General features: G+C 43.2%; 1 protein-coding gene across 1 annotated transcript in view; it reads left to right on the forward strand.

The window, feature by feature from the left end:
• The first annotated feature begins 5,172 nt into the window (after positions 1 to 5,172).
• SPPL3 (signal peptide peptidase like 3) overlaps positions 5,173 to 24,402 on the forward strand; it is a 100,281-nt gene continuing 81,051 nt past the window's right edge. The window contains exon 1 of the mRNA XM_036276452.1: positions 5,173 to 5,684. Within this exon, the coding sequence (XP_036132345.1) occupies positions 5,662 to 5,684 (23 nt within the window). The 5' untranslated portion in view covers positions 5,173 to 5,661. The remainder of the gene's footprint in view (positions 5,685 to 24,402) is intronic.

Here is a 24,402-nt window from a genome sequence, read left to right on the forward strand (position 1 = left end):
CCATATGCTGGGCCATAAACATATTTTAACAAATTTTAGAAGATTAAAATCTTACAGAATATAGTCTCTGACCACAGCAGAATGAAATTAGAAATCATAACAAGATATCTTGGAAAGCCCCAAATATTTGGAAACTAAACAACTTCAAACACCTCGTGGTATACTTAAATAAGTGAAAACTTATGTCCATACAAAAACCTGCACACAAATATTTATAGCTGTTTTATTCATATTTGCCAAATCCTGGAAGCACCCAAGTTGTCCTTCAGTAGATGAATGGATAGAAAAATGCTGTGCATTCATACAATGAAATATTAATCAGTGATAAAAAGAAACAAGCTATTGAGCCACGAAAACACATGGAGAAAACTTAAAAGCATATTGCTAAGAGAAAAAAACCTGAAAAGGCTAGATACTGTATACAATTTCAACTACTGTATGTGACATTCTGGAAAAGGCAAGACTATGAAGACAATCCAAAGACCAGTGATTACAAGAGGTTGGGAGGAGGGAGGGATGAGTAGGTGGAGCACAGGGGATTTTTAAGGCAGTGAAACTATTCTTTATGATACTGTAATGGTGGCTACATGTCATTATACATTTGTCAAAACTCACAGAACTGTACAACACAAAGTAAAATCTAATGTAAATTATGGACTTTAGTTAATAATAATGTGCCATCATTGGCTCATCAATTGTAACAAATGTACCACACTAATATAAGATGTAAATAATAAGGTAAACTGTTTGTTGGGGGAGAGGGAGTATGTGGGAATTTTTTGCACTTTCCCATCAAATTTTTCTGTAAACCGCAAACTGCTCAAAAAAAATAAAGTATTTTTTTTAAACCCATGATCAAAGACTATAAGAGGTCTGATGCCTAATAAGCTCACCATATGCCCTGCAGTTGGTTAGAGTATCATCCTGATATACCAAGGTTGTTGGTTCAATCCCCAGTAAGGGCACATACTAGAATCAATCAATGAATGCATCAATAAGTGGAACAATAAATTGATGTTTCTCTCTCCCTCCCTTCCTTTCTCTCTCTAAAATCAATTAAAAAAGTAAACAAACAAACAAGCTTACCATATACTTTACTTCTGTCTTCCCACGATGTCGAGATTTCTCTGCCCTTAAGGATTTTTCTTTCTCAGTTGGGGAGGGGATTGCAGGAGGATGGCAGAGGAAGCTGAATATGCGATGGGGGAGCTAATCAGGCTAACCCAGTTGTTCTGAAACCTGGTTCGCCTTCTGGCTCACTCAAGCCTTCATTCCACATCTTTGAGCTTCTACTCTAAGCTAAGTTCTGTGCTGGCCCTGACGGTGTTAACTGGCAACAAGCCACAGTCCCTTCCCACACAGCATTCACGATCCAGTGGGAGAGAATGACAAGTAAACAGGCAGTGACAGTTCATTGTGCCAAGTGTTACTATAGGGGTAAGCTCAGGGGTCCGTGGGAATACAGGGGAGGAATATCTAACCAGCCTAGGTTTGGTCAAGCGAGACTTCCTGGTAGCCATGCCTCAAAATTATGAGCAGCAGCTAAAGGCAATGGGAATGCCTCCTGGGCTAGGTCAGAGGTCTGGAAGCAGAAAAAGAACATGCACCCATTGGGAAGCTGCAAGCAGTTCACCGTGGAGTATGTATGTGTGTGGGGAGCGCGGAGGACAGAGATGAGAAAAGGGCTGGAGGGACAGGCAGGGGCCTGTCAGACCTGAGTTTTTGACCCTCTCAGAAGCAGTACTTAGGCAATCCAGCCAGACCTGGCAATGCCTGCTCCCCTGAGTCGGTGCCTAAGGTAGATGACGTGTCCTGGGGAGACACACCAACTCTCTTGGACACACTTGGTAGAAGGAACGATCCTATAATTATCTTGGTGATAATTAGAGGAACTTACATTGCCTCTTTCAACAAACATTGCACAAGCTGTGGCCCTCTCACCTGCGGGGCTGTGGGGACCCAATGCCTTCATCTCCTGCCAAGCACACCTGACTCCCCGGCTGAGGACCAGAGGTGCCACAGATATACACCTGGGACTGCTCCAGCTTGGAGCTGAGTGCTGCTGGCTCAGGGACTGAAAGTTACTCCCTGAGCGCCCCGGGCTGGGCAGCCTTCAGTCAACCCTCAGGCTTCAGATTTTTTTCCAGCTTGGCCTTCTGGGGGGACTTCAGAAGCCTGCAGAGATCCTGACCAGGAGCTGGAGGTGCCTTCTACATGTGGGCAACCTTAGCCTGAGATGCTCAAGTCACCAGTCTGTAGGCTCACACTCCATCTTCCTGTGACCATGGACAGAGGATTTCCATGGCCTGGACGCTCTCCCAGGCCTGACAAATGCTGTTTGGTTTCTTATGTGGTGTGTGTTCACGTTTTCCCAAAGGACACTTGGAGAGCCTATGGTTTAGACTCACTGATTGGTTCTCAACCTTCCTGATGCCGTGACCCTTTAATACAGTTCCTCATGTTGTGGTGACCCCCAAACCATAAAATTATTTTCGTTGCTACTTCATAACTGTAATTTTGCTACTGTTATGTCTCAGGTGACCCCAGTGAAAGGGTCGTTCGACCCCCAGGTTGAGAACCGCTGGTTTAGAGGAAGAGAAGAAAATCTTTCTTTTCATTTCTGACCCATACCTTCACCCGGACGGACCCCTTCTCCCTTCTTTCTTCCACTAGATTTTTCTCAGTGCAAAAAGTGGTTCCTTTGCTCTTGGAAAGGCAAAGCTTGCCTCAGTATCTCCTGTTCCATCAACCTAATACCAACTTTTCACTTGGCTTTGCCTTCTATGACTCACTGGAAACTAAAGCCCAAGTGAATCGCCCAGGGGCTCAGTGTGTCTTTGTTTCACTAGCGACCTGTCTGGTTTGTTTTGTTCTTAGCTCTCAGGAGCTTCAGCATCTCCCACAGCCACTGTGCCAGTGGCTTATAGCTTTTCCCATGGGGGCTGAAGCCTCACTCATGCCCTTTTGAGACTGAGAATAACTGTGTGTCATGTTCAAGGGTACAGCTGAAATTTTGTAAAAGCATCTGGCAAAGTTGTAAGAGCTAAATTAACATAAAAAAATGTAGGCTCCTTGCCCTGGCCGGGTAGCTCAGTTGGTTAGAGCATCATCCTAACACACCAAGGTTGCAGGTTTGATCTTTGGTCAGGGCACATACAAGAATCAACCAATGAATTTCTAAATAAGTGGAACAACAAACTGATGTTTCTCTCTCTTTCTCTCCCTTCCTCTCTCTCTAAAATCAATAAGGTTAGCTTTAAAAAAATTTAGGCTCCTTGCCTTCCCATTTCCCCATGATATCCCCACATCCAGTGCCATTTATGGCTAGGCAGATATTTGTATGCTGGTATCTTTCTGTGAATGGTCAGGGGATGGTCTCTGGTGCTTTGGTAATTTGGGGGGGCCCTGCCTCAACCCTCTCCGGCCCTTGATCTTATCAGCTGGCCCTTTCCCAAGGCTCTCTGGTAGAGCTTCAGGAAATGTATTGAACCTGACTGGTGTTGGCACTGGCAATAGGGGAAGGAGGAAAGAGATGTTGCTTCTGAAGGAAAAGTGTACTTGGCTTTCTCATTAAAGAGTTCCCCTGGGGGAACAGGCAAGCGGCAGATGTATGGGCAATGGCCAGCTGATCCATTTGGAGATAGAATCAGGGTTTGGTGTTCCCCATAAGCCTGGGCAGGCCCTGGGAAACTGGAGCAGAGCTAGATCTTGGCCTGAAACTGGAAATTGGGCAAGCTGCAGAGGAGCTTGGGTATGCTGGTTTCAGGTGTGCAGGCTCTGCTCCATGTGGAGCCTGGGGGATGGGGGAGTGCTAGTGTGTCCGTTGCCCATGTGTGCTTCTAAAACCTGGAGCTGCACTGATCATTTTCATACATTCTCTTCCTAGAATGCCTTTTCTCCCGGTAAGCCTGGGCCTCATCCATTCCTGGAAGCATTCCCCAATGCCCTGGGGTGCAATCCATCCTTCCCTCCTCTCTCCCCCAAAGCCCCAGATTCACTCTGTTGGTCTCTGGTCTAGCTCTATTATGTTTATTTCTGTGCCTACCTCTGAACTTTATGAGCTTTGTGCTCTTGCATGGCCAGCTCCTTCTCATCCTTCAGATGTCAGCTCAAATATCACCTCCTTTCCTTTTTTTTTTTTTTTTAAATTAATTGTTTTTTAATCCTCACCCAGGGGCATTTTTTTTTCCATTTTTTTGTTCAGATAGAGTGGGAGGGGGAGAGAGGAAGAGAAAGAGAGAGAGAGAGAGAGAAACATTGACGTGAAAGGCCACATCGAGTGGCTGTCACCCGCGCGACCAACCAGGGCCGGGGACAAAGTGCAACCAAGGTACGTGCCCTGAGCGGGAACTGAACCCGGGTCTCTCTAGGCCACAGGCCAACGCTCTAACCACTGAGACAAACCAGGGCTATCACCTCCTTTCTTGACCACCCGATCAAAAGTAGTCCTCACCCCCCCACACACTGTCCCACTACCCTGTGTTACCATCTTCATAAAACTTAGCAGCATCTGAAACTATCTTCACTTGTTTTATTTGTTGGCTTATACTATGTCTCTTCCTCTAGAACGTAAGCTTTCAGAGGGCAGAAACCAGCACAGTGAGTTGATACATAGTTGGCACCCAATCAATATTTGTTGATTGATTAAATGAACTCAAGTATGGGGTATTCGACTTGGCCCCCAGAGGACTTGGCCCAGAGCCTGGGCGCAGTAAAGGTTGGTCGCTTAGAGTATTTGCTAAAGGCATGAATGGAACCAAGGAACAAACGAACGAAGGGGTGCTGCGTTTTGCCTGCGGACTGACAGGTTGACTGACAGGTGGGGTCCCGTGGCCAGCAGGCTGTTGATTGACGGCTGACAGCTGAGTGGCAGCCAACCGACGCGCATCGGCGCTCCAGATTGGCTGGCTGCGGCAGCCCCTCGGAAAGGGAAAGGGGAGGGGGCGCCGAGGCGACGGCTTCGCGTGGAGAGGGGGAGGCACCAGGCGGCGGGGGGCGGCCCAACCTCCAAGAGCGGGGGGAACAACAGTCGCCTCGAACCGAAGAACCGACGTCTGCGCGCATGGGCCCGGCGCGAGGGGCGGGGCGCGCGCGCGTCACGTGAGCGTGTTTTGGGCACGTGACACGCGCGGGGCCAAGGCTCGCCCCCGCCCCCTCTTCTCCTCCCCTCCGCGGGTGTGAGCCGAGCGGCCTCGCCTCTCAGCCTAGCGCCCCCCTCAGCTGCCGCTGCCGCCGTCACCTCCGCCCGCCTGCCATGTCCCTCGGCCGCCGCCGCCGCCGCCCGAGCACGGCGCTCCCGCGGCCCAGCGCGCAGTGAGCGCGGGGCCCACTTGCCGCCCGCCCGCCCCGGGGCCCCCTTGTTCTCAGCGCCGCCGCCGCCGCCGCCGCCATGTTGGGTTTAGAGCCGCAGCGGAGTCGCCGCCGCCGCCGCCGGTGAGGGAGGCCGAGAGCGGAGCCCGCCCCGCCCCGGGGCCCAGGGAGCGGGGCCGCCTCGGAGCCCGGCCTCTCCCTGCCAGCCGCTTTCCCGGGCCGCCCGCCGTGCGAGCGAGGGAGCGAGCGCCGGGCCGCGCCTTCCGCTCGCGGCCCGAGCGAGCCCGCCGCCCGTTCGTTCCCTGCCTCCGGGCCCCAGAGCCTGCCGCGGAGCCCTTGCGGGTCAGCGCCATGGCGGAGCAGACCTACTCGTGGTGAGTGCGGGGTCTCGGAAGGCCGGGGCGCGGCGCGGGTGGGGGTCGGGGCGCCGGCGCGGCCGGCCCGGGGGTGGGGGAGGAGGAGGAACAGGTGCGTGTTGGGGGGGCCGCGTGTTGGGGTGCACGCCCCCCTCGTTCCCACCCTAGGGGGCGGGTGGTGCTCCGGGAAGGCGGAGCGGAGCGGCCGGGGCCGCGGCGTCCGAGAAGGGGGATGGAGGCGGCGGCGGGGGCCGCGGCGGATGTCATCTGGTTTTGGGCGGAGCAGGTGATGGAGAAGGGGAGCATGACCCCAAGGGTGGGAAGCCCACGGGTGGGAAGTTGAGTCCCACAGGCACCCGGAACTGACTTGAGGGGATGACTCCTGGGCAGGAGGAATGGAAAGGGTGGGGAGAGGCAGGCCGGGGCAAAGGTGGGCCACCGGGCTGAGCGAGAACAGGTGATAAGAGGCCGAACTGGAAGTTGTGAGCTAGGAGCCGCCTCACCTGGGGCTGCTGCTTAGCGCTGGGGTGGGGAGCGAAGGGAGGGTAAGGTGGGCAGAGGCCCGGGGGCAAGGGAAGGAGAACCGCGGAAGGAGAGCGTCTTGGGAACCGTGGAGGGGAGTCTCTGGTGAAGAGGTCAGAAGGGGAGCCACTTTGGATAACCAACTTCTGGAAAGGAAGTCGGCGCCAGTGGGGCATGGGCAGAGGCGTCGTAAGAGTTGGTCTTTAAAATTCTAAGTGGCGTGGCTCCCTAGGTCAGGTATGGTGATGGAGGATCTTCAAGTTCTGTCTATTTTTATGGGACTTTTAAAGTTATTAAATAGCTTGTTAAGGACTGAGACGCGTACCATGTAGTTTATGAAAGGAGAGCATATGTATCCTGAGAAGGGAGTGCCAAGGTTTGGGGAAAGGGAGATGGGAAGCTTCCCTTTAACAGGCAAAGGTGGAATATTTGCAGGAGAGGTTAAAGGAATGATGATCGTATTCGTGAAAAGTGGAAATTGGATATTGGGGGGAAAGTAATCGTTGGAGGGTGAGGAAGCAAGAAAATGGGTGATTGTAGGTGTGGGGATGGGAGATCTGATTGCAGTCTAGAGAGATTGTTTGAAGGAGGTTTACTCTGGGAGGCAGATGTGGTTTGGGACTGAACTATAGGCTTTCCCTTCTTAGAGAAGAGCATAATAGAGTGAGAAGAGCCTAGCGTTTGGAGTTGGAAGACTTGGTTTGGAGGTCCGGTTCACCACTAATTTGCTTTATAATTAGACAAGATAGTAAGTGCTCCATTTATTTTTCATTATGGATAAAATAGGGGAATTACCTTTTTCATGGGCTGTAAGGATTAAATTAATACAAGGCACACAAACTGTAAAGTACTGTATTTTACTATATTATAATTATCTGAGGGAAATAGCAAAGAAATAGGTTGTGTTTGAAAATAAAGAATGGTTTGAGGTAGGTTTTAATTGAGTGGATGATTTGTGGTGGGGGGGTTAATAAATCAAGAACTGCCATCTTCATGTAGGGAAAGTGGATTGGGGATTGAAGGTGATAATTAAAAAGGGAATTTAAGTGATATATGTACAATTTCAAGAAGATAAACTGAGAGATGGAAAGAAAGTAGTGCTAAAAGAAGAATTAAAATATTGATGAACAGTTGTGACTGCACATTATTTTTAAAAAATTTGTAAACTAGCCCTGGCCGGTTTGGCTCAGCGGGTGGAGTGTCAGCCTGCGGTCTAGAGAGACCCCGGTTCGGTTCCCGCTAAGGGCGTGTATCTTGGTTGCAGTTTGTCCCCGGCCCTGGTTGGTCATGCGGGTGGCAGCCACTTGATGTGTCCCTTTCACGTCGATGTTTCTCTCTCTCTCTCTCCCTCTCCCTCCCTCCCACTCTATCTGAACAAAAAATGTAAAGGTGTCCTCGGGTGAGGATAAAAAAATTTTTTTTGTAAACTAATTTGATAGTTTTGAGCAACAGTGAACTGCCTCTCAGTAGCAGGTGATATGGAACACAAGATTACAATTTGAGGTATATTATTTTGAAAGTACATTTGTTTATTAAAGCTGGGGACAGTGAAAGAAAGAGTTAAGTAGAGTAAAAGCAATGGGAGAGAGCCTAGGCAGTGCAGTGTGGCTCTCCAGAAACATAGGAAAGAAGTGAGCCACGTGGGACTGCGTGGACTCACTGAGAAGTAAAAGTCACAGTGACAGAAGAGGACCAAGATGGGGCTGCTGTTAGCTCACTGAGAAGTGAGAGAAGAGAAGGCCTTGGAGACTGGTTCAGGGGGTTAGCCTGGGATGAGATGTTGCTACCCAATGCTCCCCTGGTTGCAAGTCTCATGGGGACCCTTATTGTTTAGGAGAAAAAGAGCAAAAATACATGCCTGAGAAAAGGAGGGGTTACAGGCATGCTCCAAGGAGAGTGCATCTACAATTCGAGTTTTTTATGGACAGAGTAAGAAATGAAGGTAAAGGTGCTCCTGTCTTGTAACTAACTCGTCCTGAGCTCCACACAGCTGAGAGCGGTGATGGTTGCCCTCCTGTTTTTACTGTGATGTATATAGGCCATGGATAATTGAAAGAGTAAACATAGTGACCAAGAAATGGGGAAAATGAATGTTTTATTAGGAAGGTTGGCCACACACTACCTCTATGTGATGTTGGACAGCTCTAGTAATTAAGGGGGGATTTTTTGTGAAGTTTGACAATTTATAAAAATTATCTTATTAGCCCTGGTCGGTTTGGTTAGAGCGTCGGCCTGGGGACCAGAGAATCCCGGGTTCGGTTCCCACTGGGGACATGTGCCTCGGTTGCAGTTTGTCCTCAGCCTGGTTGGGGTTGTGTGGGTGGCAACCACTCGATGTGTCTGTCTCACATCTATATTTCTCTCTCTCTCTCTTCCTCCCTCTCTCCCTTACACTCTATCTGAAGAGAAATGCAGAAATATCCTCAAGTGAGGATAAAAAAAAAATTATCTTACTAAAATACATTCTTAAGTCTCAGCTGCCTTTATTTGCCTCACAGTCAAAGCTCCTTGAAATCATAATTCTTACTCCTTCACAGTTAGCATGCCCCCCCCTCCCCCGGACATTTTTGCATTTATTTTCAGATAGAGCAGGAGGGAGAAAGAAAGGGAAGAGAGAGAGACACACACACACATCAACTGGTTGCCACCCACATAACCCCGGGGCCAGGGATGAACCACAACTGAGGTACGTGCCCTGAGCGGGAACAGAACCTGGGACTCCCCAGTCCATGGGCTGACATTCTAACAGCTGAGCCAAACCAGCCAGGGCACAGTTAGCATGTTTTGAGACGAAAGTTCTTACATCATCTTGATAGGGTGGTATATGAAGGGAGAGGATTAGGAAACCAGGCAGCTTTGTAGTTCTTTCTGTCAACTGGGTAATAGCATAGGGAGCTACCATGTGGCATTTAATATACCCGAGGTTCTTAGATAATGTCCTTTTGCTCAATGTCGCATTGTTATAACCAAAAGATGCTGTAGGAACTTAGCTCTCATTTATATCAATTAGCCTATGGCTTAATAGGTTTCATTGTACATGGTTTCCTTTAAAGCTGCAGAACCCATGGACAATGTTAAGTAAGGATTTACTGTGTACTCTTAATTATTATAAGTGCCTGAGGTAGGTGATCTTTTTCTGTGTTATAGATGAGGAAACTTAGGCTCAGAAGACCAAGTGATTTGTCCAAGATACTTTGCCTGTGATGCTTTATTTTGTTTTGCATGAATTCTCCCATTTCGTTTATTCTTACTGAAATATAAGGATGGAAAAGGTATTTCAAAATTACATGTAAACTGAGTTTTGGATTATCTATTATTCTGCAATATCTTTGTTACTGTTCCCTTGGTTTGTACATACAATCAAGAGTTGATTGTTTAAAGTGAACTCTCACACTTCATTTGTATGTGGCTTTTAGGAAAAGTAACCTATTGAGAGTACGTAGTGTGGCAGTGTAATTTGTCTGAGATGGAGTCAGTGAAGAATGTAGAAGCATAGAAAATAGCTTTCTTTAGGATTTTTATATAATAAGATACGTAAATTATAAAACAAGATTGGCCATGAGTTGGTAATTGTTGAAGCTCAGTAATGAGTACATGTAGGTTCAAGGCCCCTATACATAAATTCATGCTGTTTTCTGGTTTCTTGTGCTTGCTTTCTTCCTAGCAAATTCTGTCAAAATCCTATTACCCAAGGGTCCAGCTCAAATTCCACCTAGCAGTGAAGGATGTTATGATCACCCCAACAGAAAGTGATCTCTTTTTTTTTTTTTTATCCTTACCCGAGGATATTTTTCCATTTTTTGTACAGATAGAATGGGAGGGAGAGAGAGGAAGGGAGAGAGAGTGAGAAACATCGACGTGAAGGGACACATCGAGTGGCTGCCACCCGCACGACCAACCAGGGCCGGGGACAAACTGCAACCGAACGTGCCCTTAGCGGGAACCGAACCCGGGTCTCTCCGGACCGCAGGCCGACGCTCTAACCGCTGAGCCAAACTGGCCAGGGCGTGATCTCTTTATTTTTAATACTTGTAGTTTTGTCTGCATCACTTCTTTCTTTTCAACTGTGAGTACTAATCTCCACTGGTTTGTAATCTCAATGAGGGTAAGGATGTTATTACACTGATCTTTGTCCTCTCATAGTGCCTAGCACATTGTCTTGCCCATAACTCCTGCTTAGTACATAGTGAGTGGTTGAATATGATAGTAGGTTTTAGGGTGGTTCATTATTTGTTCAATGAATAATTAAACATAAAGGAAGTTATAGATATTTATAATACATATACTTATAAAAGAGAGCTTTTGGTAACTTAGTTTTCTGGTGTTCTCAGTACTGTAAGAATGAGGAATGCCATCCCTTAATAAAGTTTTAAATAAAAACTAATGACAGAAGAAATTAAACTAATGGGTAGTAACACCACAATATTTATCATGATTTAACCACAAGATTCTGTTTGTATTCTTTTTACAACTCAATACTGAGGAAATGAAAGAAGTCATGTGAAAACACAAATTGAAGGTGCAAACTAGACTTTTATTAATTTGGGAAAAACACCTTGCTCAATGTATATTTATGAACAGTTGTTTTAGTATAACTTCTGTGAGAAGCAGGAGCTTGTCTCTTGATGGAGTCAATGTAGTACTTGTATATAATTGCATTTGAACCTTGCTAAAAATTACTTATGTTAGGCTTAATGTTGGTATAGGAGGAAAAAGGAAGTCAGTACATGTAAACCTCCTGCAAATGAATTTTGTTGCCAAAGTAGTGTAATAGTTTATTGTGTTTTCTATTGGTTAGGGCTTTGCAGGCATTGCTAAGTAAGGAAACTGAGGCTCAAAGAGTTTAAGTAACTTACTCAAGGATGTGTAAATGGTAAAGGGGCTCAAAGTCAAGACTGACAATAAGACTCGGGCATCGAATCTGTCTTCTTCCATTCCCTTTTTTACTTGAGTTCCCTTTTAACTTCCTCACTGGGTTCCCTCCATTCTCCACACAATGGCCATTCTCTTTAGTGGCCTCCTAACAACCTAAGGCAGATCATGTTAGTTTTCTGCTTAGAAGTGTGCCTTTGGCCACACTTAGAATCAAATCCAAACTCCTTGGTAAGGCTCTTTGTGGCATGATCTGTGTGTCTGAGGGGGTTACAGACAGTAAATAGACTAAAAGTTACACAGGAATAAGATTATTTCTGACTTGTCCGGATGATGTGGCTCAGTGGTTGAGCGATGACCCATCCACCAAGAGGTCGCAGGTTCGATTCCTGGTCAGGGCACATGCCCACGTTGTGGGCCCAATCCCCAGTGGGGGGCATGCAGGAGGCGGCTAGTTGATGTTCTCTCTCATCTATGTTTCTGTCTCCCTCTCCAAATAATCAAGAAAAAGATAAAAGAGTATTTCTGTCTTAGTACTCTTTCCAGCGCCTGGGATACAAAAACAGATGAGTAACAATGCTTCCTCCTGGGATATCTTAAGATCTAATCTAAGGATTGCATTATTTGGAGGTGATTTATTGTGATAATGGATACTATCCAGTCAGGTATTTGCAAATAGTGCTAAACCTGAAAATAAAAATATTGTAGATCTCTAGAACCAATGGAAGTCACCCCTGCTTTCAGATTATTGTTGTATATCATTCCAGTGTCTCTTTGTAATATCTGATTGTGTGACCATCACATCTGATGAAAGTTTTTCAGAGGAAAATGTGTGTCTAGTATAGACTTTAGATTTACTCATTATTTTTATTTTTATTTTTTTTTATCCTCACCCGAGGATATTTTTCCATTTTTTGTACAGATAGAGTGGGAGGGAGAGAGAGGGAGAGAGAGAGAGAAACATCGACGTGAAGGGACACATCGAGTGGCTGCCACCCGCACGACCAACCAGGGCCGGGGACAAACTGCAACCGAAGTACGTGCCCTTAGCGGGAACCGAACCCGGGTCTCTCCGGACCGCAGGCCGACGCTCTAACAGCTGAGCCAAACTGGCCAGGGCTAGATTTACTCATTATTTTTAAAGCATGTTTTGCCTATAGTTAAAGTGCTATGATAATGTTTTGGTGATGTGTGATTCAAACTAAAATTAGCCAAAGCTAAGAGCATGAATTTGTTTTGAAATAATTTTCCTAAATGTTTCTTATAAAGCCTTTGGAGGTAAAATAGCTGGAGTGCTTGTGACCATATCAGCCTGTAATTTATCAAGTAGTTCTAAATTAAAATACCCGATGTTAATGCATTTTTTATTTATTATTAAATCTTTTATTATTATTTTTAATCCTCACTCGACGATACATTTATTGATTGGGGGGATGGAGAGAGAGAGAGAGAGAAGCATGGATCAGTTGGGATCGAACCCACAACCTGGGTATGTGCCCTGACTGGGAATTGAACCCCCAAACCTTTTGGTATATGGGACGATGCTCCACAGTTGAGCCACCCAGCCAGGGCCTTGCATTTTTATAAAATAGGTTTTTAGCCCTGGCCAGTTTGGCTCAGTAGTTGAGCGTCGGCCTACGGACCAGAGAATCCAGCGTTCGGTCCCCACTAGGGGCATGTACCACACACACACAGAAAGAATAGGTTTTAGGTAATCATTTATTTTAGAAATAACAAATGCCACTGAATTGTGAGGTGTTATTTACTATATAATTGCATTTTATTTCAACATTAATAACAGTTTTCATAATTTTTATCTGTTTCATCAAACCATCTCATGAAAAATCAGGGAATACTCTAAGAAGAGTAGCTAACCAAATGCTGTTTTAGTTGGCTATATTTGGCATATGAAACTTTGTGATTGATATATTCCTGGCAATAGAGCTGTAAGAGTAATTTGATTTTTAAAATTCTGTTATATATTTTCTGAAGTTTAATGGTCCCTTTTTAGGAGTTAAAGGAAAATATTGGTTTTATTTGTTGTATGTATAAATCAAGAAACTGTCGCAACTTTGAGTTGTTGTATGTTTTCTAATCCTCACTTAAAGTTAGAGGCAAAGTGCTCCTCTTCTGGAATTTTTTTTTTTTTTTTTAATAAGAGAAAGCTTATTTAGAAAGTTATGGAAGCAAAAGAAGGTCCCTTGGGCCCCAGGTGGGTAGCTCAGTTGTTTGGAACGTTGTTGCATATATCAAAAGTTGTGGGTTCAATTCCAGGCAGAGCACATACTTAGATTTCAGGTTCCATGGGGGTGCATACAGTAGGCAACCAATCAGTGTTTCTCTCTCACATGGATGTCTCTGTCTCTCTCTCGAAAAACCAATAAATAAATATACCCTTGGGTGATTATTTAGGCCCACCCTGGCCCATTTTGCTCAGTGGGTAGAGTGTTGACCCGTGGACCAATGAGTCGCGGGTTCAGTTCTGGTCAAGGGCACGTACCTCAGTTGTGGTTCATCCCTAGCCACGGTCCGTGTCCGGCAGGAGGCAACCAAACATCGATGTTTTTCTCCCCTCTTCCTCCCCCTCACATTCTATATGAAGATAAATGGAAAAATATCCTTGGGTGAGGATAAAAAAAAAAGGCCCTTGAAGCTTAGGAGAAAGAGCAAAAGTAAGTAACGTGTGGCATGGGGTTGTGGGGGTCATGCTCAAGGGAGGGAGAGAAAGTTCTTTAACAGAAATCTACAGTTAGTTCATGTGATCTTGGAATGAATTGTTTCCTCTCAGATTTTGTTAATAGATCTTAATAAGGTCAAAGCTTAAAATAAAACAGACCCATTATTTGCTGTGATAAGACTAGATTGAGCTGCTGTGAAAAAGTTAGGTTTGAAAATATTTTTAAGGTATCAGACCAATGAGTATGCATTGGCTTAATAGAGACCTAGTAGAAAATCCCATTTCTTGGCTTGTGGAGTTCGCCCTAAGCTGGAAGGAAAACCTGATAATCTCTATTTTGGAATTCTAGTATTGATAGTGAAGAACCATTGAAGGGTTAAAAAAAAAAAGTGTACTAAAGTACAGATGTGCCCTAGTTTTGTTTTTCACATATTTATGAATTCTGTGGAATATAAGTGATCACTCAAAAAGTCTTCAATTTTGTCACTACTCATTACATTTTTTTTTTTTATCCTCACTTGAGGACACCCTTCCATTTTTTTGTTCAGATAGAGTGGGAGGGAGAGGAAGAGACAAAGAGAGAGAAACATTGACGTGAAAGGGACACATCTAGTGGCTGCCTCCTGCATGTCCCAACCAGGGCCCGGGACAAACTGCAACCGAGGTAGGTGCCCTTAGCAGGAACCGAACCCCGGTCTCTCTGGACCGCTGAGCCAAACTGGCCAGGGCTGCTCATTAAATTTTCATTTGAAATCCTAAGATATGGGGATCTAGTTCTGTTCTGGTTTCTTGGAATTGGGATATCTTTACTTTGAGGGTTATTGTCACTTCTGATCGTGACCTAGTCTTGTCTTAGTCCCAATGTTGTATTTTGTATAATAGTTATGCGTGTCTTACTCCACACTTGTTGTAAGGATTCAGTGGATAATGTATAGAAAATGTTTTGTAAATTAGGTGCAATAAAACAAGTTATTTGTTTTCTACATTGTTAGATCCAGATAGATTCTAGATAGAGTTCCTCACTACAACAGTGATTTTTCTTGTTTCACAAATTAACCAGCATTTAAACTTTGACATGTTCATTCTAGTGAGAATTCTATTAACATGTTCAAATAATGTCATATAAAAAGAAATATAACTAAGTTTGCAAATTGTCATTGAGTTATAGTGTTTGTGAAATGTGTTAAAGTCATCTCTTCTTAGTCACGTTTCATTGTTCATTGCTGCATTCCTTTAAATGAAGAAATACTGTGAATTGAATAAAGGCTAATTTTTTTTTCATAAGATACATTTGTTTTGATCTTTTGAAGGCATTTTCCCTCAGAAGTTACTCAAATGAGGAAAGACTATACAAAAAGTAATTCTAGTCTTTTCCTGATTTTCTTTGGAATGCGCAGGAAATTTTTCTACCCTAAGAGGCCTAAGGAGGAACTCTTAGCAGTTTCTTATCTGTTTTCTAACTCCACACCAAGCCTGCCAGGCACAGCCACTTCCCTTCCTCTGAGGGCTGAGGGCTTGGACTTCACTTTTGAACTAACTAGGACACGTTTAGCAAAGTCTCTGGTTATACAGACATTTTGACCTAAGTACACTGCTTAACTTCGTATTGTAGTTTTCTTGTCTTATTTTTTTTGCCCAGAGTTGTACAGTTTGATCTTCTTGATTTGACTACATCTTCAGGACTTGCATGACAGCCTTAACTTTTAAACCTTTGATTATATGTTTTGACTTTATACAGTCAGCCCTCTTTTATTGCAGTTAATCAGTTCCAGACTCTACCGCGATGAATGCATTTCCGCGAAGTGGGATTCTTTATATACAGTCGTCCCTGCCACTTTGCGCTTTTACTTTCGCGGCTTCACTCTATTGCAGTTTTTTCAAATATAGTATAGTATTCGAAAAAACCGTGATAGAGGGAAGCCCCGAAAGTCAAAGCGTGCAGTGGTGAGGGACAACTGTAAACTTATAGAAATTTACATTAATTTCTCAAGAATGCTTGCAAAACAGTACTGTTACAAGTAAAAGTTAGTTTTAGAGAACAAATTCTCTTATCTATGCCATTGATTATTGAAAGCACTGATACCTTAAAAAATTAAGATTTAATAACTTAAAAATATTTCAAACATAACTTTTTCATAGCATTCAGTCTAGTATTATTACAGAAATGCCACGTGGGGCCCACAGCTAGAGGTAGTAAAGATTTGAGATAGGTCAGTTAACCAGAGGGAGTGTGTAGAGGTGAGGGAATGGAAGACCAGAAGTTGAGGCTTGGGAAACTAACAATTGAGAAATGGGAGGAAGAAGAGTCAAAGGAAGCTCTGTAGGATAATTAGGAAAGGGCAATGGTGTTGAAAGAAAAGGCACAGAGAATTTTTAGGGACAGGAGTGTAAAAAGCTTCAGGGTTCAAAGAAAAAGAAAAACAGGCTATTGAATTTACAAAGGAAGTCATTATTGAGAGTGCACTAATAAAGTCAGAGTTGTGAGGGTGAAAGCCAAATTAGGAATAGTTAATGAAGAAAGACATCCTTTGGGTACTGGCCATTTGTTTGAGAAGTAATGTGTGAAAGACAAAAAGAAAGAGGATGGTTGATATAGACAACGGGGTCATAAAGGTCCTTTGTTTTCTTTCAAGGAGAGAATTGTGTGTTTGAAGTCAGAAGGAGAAATTGATCTTGGAGATTTTTTTAAATTTGTAGTTTGAGTTTAGAGATATCTGCCTCTTTTTTTTAATGATGGATTTGTCATGAGTTGTAAAGAGAACTTGATGGGGAATGAATGTTTGATGTATGCATTTAGTCTTTTTCTTTTGGTCTTTATGTTGTCACTAGTTCAGATTGTATTGCATTTGGATCTTCGAGGCTTTTAAAAAATTGCCTACAGTATAAAATCCAACATCTAAAGTCTGACTTCTAAAACAAACTGGCCTTGTAACCCTACTTCCTTATATTTTCTTTAAAATTCTTGTTACTTCAGCCAAACTTGATTACTTACTGTTTCCCGTTTTATTTAAGCTGACTCATATACCTGGTTAGCCTTTCTTCCAAGTCTCTAAATATGTTAAGTCCTACTCATCTTTCAAGATTCAGCTGAAATTCTGACCTTTTGTAACAGAGCATTCTGATTGGCCCAAGGGGTATATTCTTCTGATGCCAATAGTTCTTTATCTGATCCTGTCATATGGCTGCACTTAAAAGATTTTCTGACTTTGTACTGAATGCATTTATATGGCTGTCTTTCCAACCTTGAACTCTGTAAGGATAGGATCAAAGTCATTAATTTCATGGTTGCAAGGACCAATACAGTGGATGCTCAGATTTTTTTTTTTAAAGAATGAATATTTTAGAGCTGAAATTGGTCAGATGCTGGATTTTAGAATAGATTATTTCCCTGAAAATATGCCAGGGCACATAGAAGAGAGGAAAGAATACTTACCTAATACACCTATTTGTTCTTTCAAGAAAATACGAAGTAAAATTGTTAGTGTTAAGTTGGGCCAAGTGTTATGGCCCGATTTGCCTAACATCCTAATAGTTATACAGCATTTAAAGAAAGAAAGTGGGTCAGCTTGGCACTGGCCAGTGTGGCTCAGTTAGTTGGGAGTTGTCTCGAGCACCAAAAGGTTGCTGGTTTAGCCCTGGCCAGTTTGGCTCAGCCGTTGGAGTGTTGGCCCATTGACCAGAGAGGCCCGGGTTCGGTTCCCACTAAGGGCACGTACCTCGGTTGCAGTTTATCCCCAGGCCACTGTTGGGGTTGTGTGGGTGGAGACCACTTGACGTGTCTCACTCACATCGATGTTTCTCTCTTTTTCTCCCGCTCTGTCTCAAGATAAATGCAAAAAAAAGGGGGGGGGGGGATTTGCTGGTTTAATTCTCAGTCATGGCACACAGACTCGATCCTTGGTAGGGAGCATGCAGTAGACAGCTGATCGATGTTCTCTTCTCACATTGATGTTCTCTTTCTCTCTAAAAATAAAAAAAAAATATATTTTAAAAAAGAAAGTGGCTCAGTCTGTAACTGAACACCTAAGGGTAGCATTTACAAAGGACCACAGGGCCTTTACAGTAGTCTTCATTTATCTGCAGTCTCCTTCTCCAACTTGATCACAGTCTGACTGCTACCAATTTACTTATACTTTATCTCCCAAACAGGTACTTGTTAAATATGTGATATAGGCCGGGATGCCAGAGGGGCGAGCGGAGGGAGGAAAAATAAACAAGCAAACAAACAAACGTGATATTTATTATTTATTTATTTTTTATCCTCACCCGAGGACATTTTTGCATTTATCTTCAGCTAGAGCAGGAGGGAGAAAGGGGGGAAGAGAGAGAGAGAGAAACATTGATGTGAGAGAGACACATTGAGTGGTTGCCACCCACATAACCCCAACCGGGCTGGGAACAAACTGCAACCAAGGAATGTGCCCTTAGCGGGAACTAAACCTGGAACTCTGTGGTCCGCAGGCCGATGCTCCTACTGCTGAGCCAAACCGGCCAGAGCTATGTTATTATTTTTTAAAGTGGAGAAGCTCTGCCCTTTTCCCCCTCTCAATTAGCAAAAACAGTTTTTGGGGGGGGGGGGAATTTCAGTACCGTGCTCAAATGAATTTGTGGGAAACTTCCATTGAGGCATGAGCTGTAAGCTATATGGCAACTAGTTTCTGAGCAATGTAACATTTTCTCTTTTGCTACTATTTCAGAAATTTATATTCTTTGTATTTAAGCTTTTGTTTAAAAAGCTAAAACATTTTTTAAAAACAAACTTTTTGCCTTCATATATTTTCTGTTTCTTAATACGTTTTTATTGAATTTTTAGAGAGAGCACGCTAGAAACATTGATTGACTGCCTCTTGCACACCCCTATAGGGGATCGAGCCTGCAACCCTGGCATGTGCCCTGACCAGTGACCGAACCAGGACCTCTCAGTCAATGGGACAATGCTCAATCCACTGAGTTACATCAGCCCAGCAGTATTTTTCCTATTTCTAAAAGATTGTTTTCTCTTTTAACTTATTATCTCTTTTTTAGTAGTTATTAACCAGAAAGGGCAATTAAAAATTTTTCTTAGACTGGTGTGTTCATGTTTAAAATTTCATAGCTACAGCAGCAGAACTTTAATTTTAAGTCAGAATTAAATAACCAGTCATCCAGAATAGGCATAAATCAGAAGATTGGGGGATAAAGAGTTTGTTTCTGTTTGTGGAATTTTGCATGCTGAATGATGGTGAAAATAACCTACAGGCCTAAGGATGACTTATTAATAGGCTGGTATTCATGGATAGCAAAAGTTCTAAAAGCCAGAACTAAAGGTTATTAACTAACTTAGAACAAAGGGAATAATAAGCAGAAGTAGGAGAGAAGTGTGAATAGCAATGTGATTGGACAGTAGAAGCAAAGGTGAAGGGTTAGATACTCAAGCATCATTAAACTTCAAGTAGTAAAGCCAAATGGAAAATAGGGCCAGCTACTAACAAATATGAAACTAATCCATAATCATCATACAACTGAGGTAAAAAATGGCCCTATACATCTCTGGAAATCCAGCATTGTGTTTCAGTTTAGACTTACCAAGATGATAACAAGTCAACATTTGGTGATAGGGCAGTCTTAGCCTGACCCATAGCTGAGTGCACTTAGTTTGATGTCACAGTTAGAGACCTGAGAGACATTCTTGATTCTCATCAAACAAGTCTGTAAATTCTGTTAAATCTGTATCTGTATCTTTTCATTTTCATCTTTGTTTTAGGATGACCATTCTTTTTGTTCCCTAGTATATTGCACTTGCCTCTTTCCTTCTTTGTGGGTGCGTGTGTGTGTGTGTGTGTGTGTTAATCGTCACCCAAGGATATTTTCCCATTGATTTTTAGATAGAGTGAAAGAGAGGGAGGGAGAGAGAGAGACAGATGGAAACATCGATATGAGAGACACATCAATTGGTTGCCTCCCATATGGCCCTGACCAGGGCCAGGGATTGAATGGCAACTGAGGTACATGCCCTTGACCAGGAATTCAACCTCAAACCCTTTGGTCCATGGGTCAATGGTCTTAACTGCTGAGCCAAACTGGCCAGGACCTTTTTATTGCTGAATAATATTCCACTGTATGGATACTATTTTTCATTCACCAAACATTGATGGGTGTTTGGGTTGTTTTTATTTTTTGACTGTTAATGACTAATGCTGCTGTGAACATACATGTACAAGTTTTGTGCAGATGTGTGTTTTCATTTCTCTTGAAGTGTAATTATTGGCTCATAGGATTTCTCTGTGCCTTAACATGAACAGCCAAACTGTTTTCAAAACAGCTGTACCATTTTATATTCCTACCAGCAATGTAGGAGGGTTCTAATTTCTCCACATTTATACTAACACTTGTCATTGTGCATCTTTTTTATTAAAGCCGTCCTAGTGTGTGTGAAGTGTCTTTTGTTTGTGTAATGTTTATATTTAAGGGTTTATAGAGAAACAAAGCATTGGTTTAAAATGGTGTATCATGCCCTGGCTGGTTTGGCTCAGCGGTTAGAGCGTCCACCCGCAGTCCAGAGAGACCTGGGTTCTGCTAAGGGCACGTACCTTGGTTGCAGTTTGTCCCCAGCCCCGGTTGGGGTCGTGTGGGTGGCAACCACTCAGTGTGTCTCTTACATAGATGTTTCTCTCTCTCTCCCTCCCTTTGTCCCTCCTGCTCTATCTGAAGATAAATGCAAAAAATGTCCTCAGGTGAGGAAAAAATAAATAAAATAAAATGGTGCATCATTTTTTTCTTAACAGTGTAGTACCAAAGTTAAACCTCAGCTTTAGTTTCCTAAAAATCTAGCATTGCCCTGGCTGGTGTGGCTTGGTTGGTTGGGATTTGTCTCATGCACCAAAGGTTGCTGGTTCAATTCCCCGTCAGGGCACATGCCTGGGTTTTGGGCTTGATCCCTGGTGGGGGCTTGTAGGAGGCAGCTGAGATAAATGTTTCCCCTCTCACACTGATGTTATAGATGTTTTCCTCTGCTATGGATGTTTCTCTCTCTTTCTCTGTCTCTCTTCCTCTCCCTTCCACCCTCCCTCTTTCTCTAAAAAGCAATAAAGTATTATTATTTTTAAAAATATTTTTTCTTTATTGATTTTAGAGGTGGAGAGAGAGAGAAACATGAATTCGCCGCCTCCTGCATGCCTCCTACTGGGGATTTCGCCACAACCTGAACATGTGCCCTGACTGGGAATCGAACTGGTGACCTCTTGGTGCATGGGTTGATACTCAGCCACTGAGCCACATCAGCTGGGCGCAGTAAAGTATTATTAAAAAAAAAATCAGCATTGACCCCTGGCCAGGTAGCTCTGTTGGTTAGTGCATTGTCCCAATACACCAAGGTTGCAGGTTCAATCCCGGATCAGGACACATACAAGAATCAACCAGTGAATGCATAAATAAGTGGAACAACAAATCAATGTTTCTCTCTCAGATAAATTTTAAAATTGTAAAAATCTAGCATTAAGGGGGAAAAAATCTTTTTTAATTTTTATCCTCACCTGAGGACATTCCTCCATTTTTTGTTCAGACACAGTGGGAGGGAGAGAGAGGAAGAGAGAGAGAGAGAGAGAGAGAGAGAGGTGAAAGGAACACATCGAGTGGCTGCCACCCGCACAACCAACCAGGGCCAGGGACAAACTGCAACCAAGGCATGCGCCCTTAGCGGGAACCAAATCCAGGTCTTTCTGGACCGTAGGCCGATGCTCTAACCACTGAGCCAAACCAGCCAGGGCAGGGGGAAAAATCTTTTGGCTCACAAATTTTTCTCGAGGCTAGTCGTTTCTTTTACATGCTAAAACTATTAGGAAGAGATTAGCCTCAGATGATTGTTAAACTAGTTTCTGCTCTTTGGGTAAGTGAATGATCAAATTACTCTGGCAACCTGCTGCATCATCATGAGTCCTGGGACTGTGACTGGCTTAATGACTTAAGTTTTTGTTTGTTTCTGTGGGGGTTGAGGGCAGTGGAGGAAGTCCTCCATATCTCCTTTGCCAAGAAGGTAATCAGCTAGAGAAATTAGCTAGAAGATATGACCTTTTCCAGGGCAGTGTTGTCTAATAGAAGTATAATGTGTAAGGCACATATGTAATTTAAAGTTTTCTAGAAGCCACATTAAAAAAAATGAAATTAATTATAAAATAGTTTATTTAGCCCAGTATATAAAAAATAGTTATCATATCATTGATTGCATACAATCAATAAAAAAGTTAACACAGCATTCTACATTATTTTTTTAGTACAAAGTCTACTCATTTAGCACATTTGAAGAGCTCAGTTCTAGCTGCATGTGACTGGCAGCCACCAATTTGAATAACACAGTCCTGGAGGTCTAAGAGCTTCTGCTCACATGTATGTATGATCTGTATATCTTTAGTAAAAACAGACAAGTGTTGATCAGCCTGTATTACTGGTTCTTTAATTTTATGTTGTTACAACCCTTTTTTTAAATTTGTTTTTAATGTAGAAGAGGGTCTTTAGAGGGGTATAGGAAGCAAGCTCCTTACAGCTCAGATTTTTGGTTGTGAGTAGACATTAATTAACAGGAGAAAGAAAAAAAAATTGATCTTTCCCTGGCCAGTTTGGCTCAGTGGTTAGAGCATTGGCCTGCGGTTAGAGCATCGGCCTGCAGTCCAGAGAGACCCGGGTTCAGTTTCCGCTAAGGGCACATACCTCAGTTGCAGTTTGTCCCCGGCCCCAGTTGGGGTTGTGTGGGTAGCAGTCAGTCGATGTGTGTCTCTTGCATCGATGTTTCTCTCTCTCTCTCTCTCTCTCTCTCTCTCTCTCTCTCTCTCTCTCTCTTCCCCCCTCTCTCCCTCTTGCTCTATCTAAAAGATGAATGCAAAAATGTCCTTGGGTGAGGATTTAAAAATATATATATATAAAAAAAATTGATCTTCCTTCTTAAGGATATATTAGTTTCTATGTTTCTTAGCAAATGAAAGAAATCTATTGTAATTGTTGTTTGGTCCTTATTCTAATTGTTCTAAAATGTTCAGAGTTTGTTTTGGCTTGTACTTTATCAGTTTTATGCTACTTGTACTATTTAACCACATAGCTTACTTGGTTTGACAGAATAGGTTGTAACTTTGATCTCTCTAATTAATGAATGACTTTATGCCCTGCTGGGGCTTCACTGTAGTAACTAAAGCAGAATAAACAGGATCTTCTCTCTTCCAGGAGTTTATAGTGTTGTTAAGAGACTGCTGGCATTGGCTGCGTCAGATGCTAGCAAATGTAATCAAGACAACTTCAAGAGCGCTGGCTGGTTTGGCTCAGCCGTTAGAGCGTTAGCCTGTGGATCAACCAGTCCCAGGTTCAATTCCAGCCAAGGGCATGTACCTTGGTTGTGGTTCATCCTTGGCTCTGGCTAAGGTCGTGCAGGAGGCAACCAATCACTGTGTTTCTCTTACATCAATGTTTCTCTCTCCCTCTTTCCCTTGCTCCCTCTTTCCCTCCCTCTTTCCGCTCTATCTGAAGATAAATGGAAAAACATCCTCAGGTAAGGATTAAAAAAAAAAAACAACTTTAAGAGAAAGGAGATTCCATTGGCCATTGTATAGACTCTGTGTCCCAGTCAATCATTTGATTACAAGAGAGACTGAATTTAGTTAAAAGTGTCTTAGTACTTGAGTACCTTTACTCATAGCTTACATTTTCTAATTTGCCTGAATCCCCGTCACTTTTTGTTGCTGTGCAATGAACCTCTACATCACTAGTTTACATTATTTGCCTAGCCCCTGAAAGCAATTGTATTGTGACCTCTTGGTGTCTATGATCAGTTCTGGGTCATTGCCTCAAAGATGGGTTAGGGATAAGGAAAAACTGATTAGCACTCCAGTGACACTGGATATAGGCACCTGCATATTTAGAAACAAATACTTTCACCAGATTCAACCATTGCATTAAGTATCACTGATTACTGGATGCCTTAATATTCTAACAAATGTTGATTCATCAGCTATTGGTCTGGTTTTCTGCGCTTTGACATGCAGTTACTATAAATGGAATTCATGTGCTGTTGCTTTGGGGGTCTGTAAATGGAATTCTCTAACCAAGAGAATAAGGGTCAGTACTTAATTTACACGGTATATCCTACAGCATTCATCTTTCTGTTTTGTTTTCTTTTTTATCCTCACCCAAGGACATGTTTCCACTTTTTGTTCAGATAGAGTGGGAGGGAGGGAGGGAGGGAGAGAGAGAGAAACATCAATGTGAAAGGGACACATTGAGTGGCTGCCACCTGCACGACCAACCAGGGCCGGGGACAAACTGCAACCGAGGTACGTGCCCTTAGTGGGAACCGAACCTGGGTCTCTCCCGACTGCAGGCTGACGCTCTAACCACTGAGCAAAACTGGCCAGGGCTGCATTCATCTTTTAACTCTTGGCATTTGTGATATTGTGGACCCACAGCCCATGAATTTAAATTTGAAGGCTACATGAAATCCTTGTGTTGTACGTCCTCAGTGCACAATTATGGACTGAGGAATACTATCTTTTGAGTCAATGGCTTATTTGCTGGCTATGTTGAGTTTTTAATATACATTATGATTTTGATAATATTTTATATTTTGACACTTGTTTATTAATGTCTTCATTTTTGAAATGTACTTGAAAGTCTTAACCTTACTAAGAGAAACAATGTCTTTTAGTT

This window comes from Molossus molossus, unplaced genomic scaffold (genome assembly GCF_014108415.1).
Source record: "Molossus molossus isolate mMolMol1 unplaced genomic scaffold, mMolMol1.p scaffold_m16_p_22, whole genome shotgun sequence".
NCBI classification, from domain to species: Eukaryota; Metazoa; Chordata; class Mammalia; order Chiroptera; family Molossidae; genus Molossus; species Molossus molossus.